General features: G+C 46.7%; 1 protein-coding gene across 1 annotated transcript in view; it reads left to right on the plus strand.

Annotated features, from left to right (window-relative positions):
* The first annotated feature begins 1,116 nt into the window (after positions 1-1,116).
* Positions 1,117-2,844, plus strand: part of DAO (D-amino acid oxidase) — a 17,660-nt gene continuing 15,932 nt past the window's right edge. The window contains 2 exon segments of the mRNA XM_003803946.2: positions 1,117-1,319; positions 2,326-2,451. Of these exon segments, the coding sequence (XP_003803994.1) occupies positions 1,126-1,319; positions 2,326-2,451 (320 nt within the window). The 5' untranslated portion in view covers positions 1,117-1,125.

Below are 2,844 nucleotides of genomic sequence, written 5' to 3' on the forward strand. Positions count from 1 at the left end.
TTTTTTATCTCACAGCACACTAGAACTTATAACTAAACTTTCATGGTACCCTTACATTAGGTTGATTTAAAAAATATACTTACTGTGGGGCAGCACCTGTGGCTCAAGGAGTAGGGCACTGGCCCCATATACTGGAGGTGGTGGGCTCAAACCTGGCCCCACCCCCCCAAAAATATATAAATATATATATACACTTACTGTGCTTTGAAGTCCTTTTGAAAATAATTTAATTAATAATCTTTAAAAATTTTTGTGGCACACCTAAGATCCTCTCACTGCACACTGGTTGAAAATCACTGCTCTAACTATGGGTTATTACAGGTTAAAGCTCTGAAGCATTTTGGCCAAGGTCAGTGGCCAGTAGGTGGCAGAGCTTAGATCTGAGATGTAAAGTCAGAGCCCCCCTTGCCCTAACTTTTAGGCTACCCAGCCTTCAGCTGGGCAGGTGCTCTACTAGGCCTTTCATGGTCGCTTGCCAGCTGTGTGACCTTGGGCAAGTCTCGTGGTCATCTTTCCATGCCTCATTTCCATTTGTGAAGTGGGAAAGATGAAAATTCCCACCTCTTGGGGTCATTGGAAAATCAAGTTACAGAAAGGGCTTGGCACTTTTTGTTTTGTTTTAAGACAGAGTTTCACTTTGTTGCACTTGGTAGAGTGCTGTGGCATCACAGCTCACAGCAACCTCAAACTCTTGGGCTCAAGTGATTCTCTTGCCTCAGCCTCCTGAGTAGCTGGGGCTATAGGCACAACACCTGGCTAGTTTTTTTTTAGAGATGGGGTCTCGGGCGGCACCTGTGGCTCAAAGGAGTAGGGCGCTGACCCCATATGCCAGAGGTGGTGGGTTCAAAGCCAGCCCTTGGCCGAAAACTGCAAAAATAAAATAAAATGAAATAAAATAGAGATGGGGTCTCATTCTTGCTCAAGCTGGTCTCAATCTCGTGAGTTCAAGCAATCCGCTGCCTTGGCTTTTGGGAGTGCTGGAATCACAGGCATGAGCCACCATGCCCAGCCCTGGGCTTGGCACTTTTCAGCCTTCAGTAGGTGGTGACAAGACTGTTGATGATGATAGAGATGATGATGGTGATGGTGGTGTGCCTCAACATTTCCTTCCCACAGGCTGGCACAATGCGCGTTGTGGTTATTGGAGCTGGAGTCATTGGGCTGTCCACGGCCCTCTGCATCCACGAGCACTACCACTCAGTCCTGCAGCCACTGGACATGAAGATCTATGCAGATCGCTTTACCCCACTCACCACCACTGATGTAGCTGCTGGCTTCTATCAGCCTTACCTCTCTGATCCCAGAAATCCACTGGAGGCGTGAGTGAGGGTCACACAGGGTAACTTAGGAGGCCCATGGGACTGAATCTGCAGAAGGGGGCTCCCCATCAGGGCTCCAATCACTAAAAACAGGCTTCTATGAAAGCTATGGTCTAGCATGGAAATACTCCCATATAATAAGTCCCTACTCTGCCAGATACTGTACAGTAGGAGGCTTTATCTCCATTCTTCCCTAAACTGGGTAATAGTCAATCCTATATGCATTGGTGAATCCAGGAAACTTCTATGTGGACAGATTAGTGCTCAGATTTACCAAAGAAGTTATCACCAGCTGCTTTAACAAATGACCCCTCCCCCAATAAATAATGGCCCAAACAGAAGTCTAATTCGCACGCCTGTAAATTCCAAAACCCATGTTCCTAATTGGTAGGCTTCTTCCCCCTCATGGCTTTGCCATCCTTCTACATGGCTTCTAAGGTTGCCTCAATGTCATCATTCTCATGGACCAGTGACTGTGGAAGGAGCTCATAGGATCACATGTGCAGAGTCTTTAGAATTCATTGTATCCACCTCAGAACCAAGCCACATGGCCATGTCCTAGCTGCAAGAGAGTCTAGAAAATGTAGTTGAGTTGTGCCCAAGGGGAAGAGGAAAAGTTCTGGGGAGCAGCAAGCTGATGTATGCCATAGGTGTTTACAGTAGGGGGGCCTTGAGGCAGACTTATCCAGGTGGCTCACAGTCCTCAAAGGCAGGTTAAGGCCTTCACTGAAACTCATCAGCCATGTGATCTCAAGGCAGGGTGAATTCCAAGTGATTACAATGGAGCATCCTTTTTTCCCCTTCTCTATCCTATTGATGGGGAATATTGGAAAGCCTGGGAGAGGGAAAACCTCTAGGGATTTGGATTTATGGGTTTGAGACACATCCTTACCAGCCTCTATGATTGTTAGCTTGGCGATCCCAGCCCTAATGTGAGCTGACTTTCTAAGGTTTTTCTGTCAAGCTCAAGGCATTAGGTGCCCCAGACTCTTTGTGATCCTTTCAGGGACTGGAACAAACAGACCTTTGACTATCTCCTGAGCCACCTCCATTCTCCCAATGCTGAAAAAATGGGCCTGTCCCTAATCTCAGGCTACAACCTCTTCCGTGAAGCTTTTCCGGTGAGTATTGAGTTTTGACTGTGAGGGAGAAACAGCCCAGGGGTGGGGAGCAGCAGGGACAGAGTCTCGATCACAGTTGTGGGTGGAGGTCCTGACTCTGGCGAGTACTCTATAGGTAACAAAATCCCAGTTTTAAAACAGGGAAGTTTTAACTTCTATTTTTGCTTTTATAAATTATTTTCACTCTCAAATTTTGCTGTTAAATTGGCAGGGAATAGAGAATCTGCTGTCCAGGGGAAACCAGCCTTTGACTGTTTGGCTAAAACTCATATATGTGGACAATTGATGCTGAAGCCGAAGGTTTCACGTGCCCCCGAGGCTCCAGAGTTTTTATCAAGAAGGATAAAACATTGTAGCCCAAACCACCAAAGTGCTTATGATATGCCAGGCCCTCTCCTAACTAC

Source organism: Otolemur garnettii, unplaced genomic scaffold (genome assembly GCF_000181295.1).
Source record: "Otolemur garnettii isolate 467f Iridium unplaced genomic scaffold, OtoGar3 scaffold00038, whole genome shotgun sequence".
NCBI lineage: Eukaryota > Metazoa > Chordata > Mammalia > Primates > Galagidae > Otolemur > Otolemur garnettii.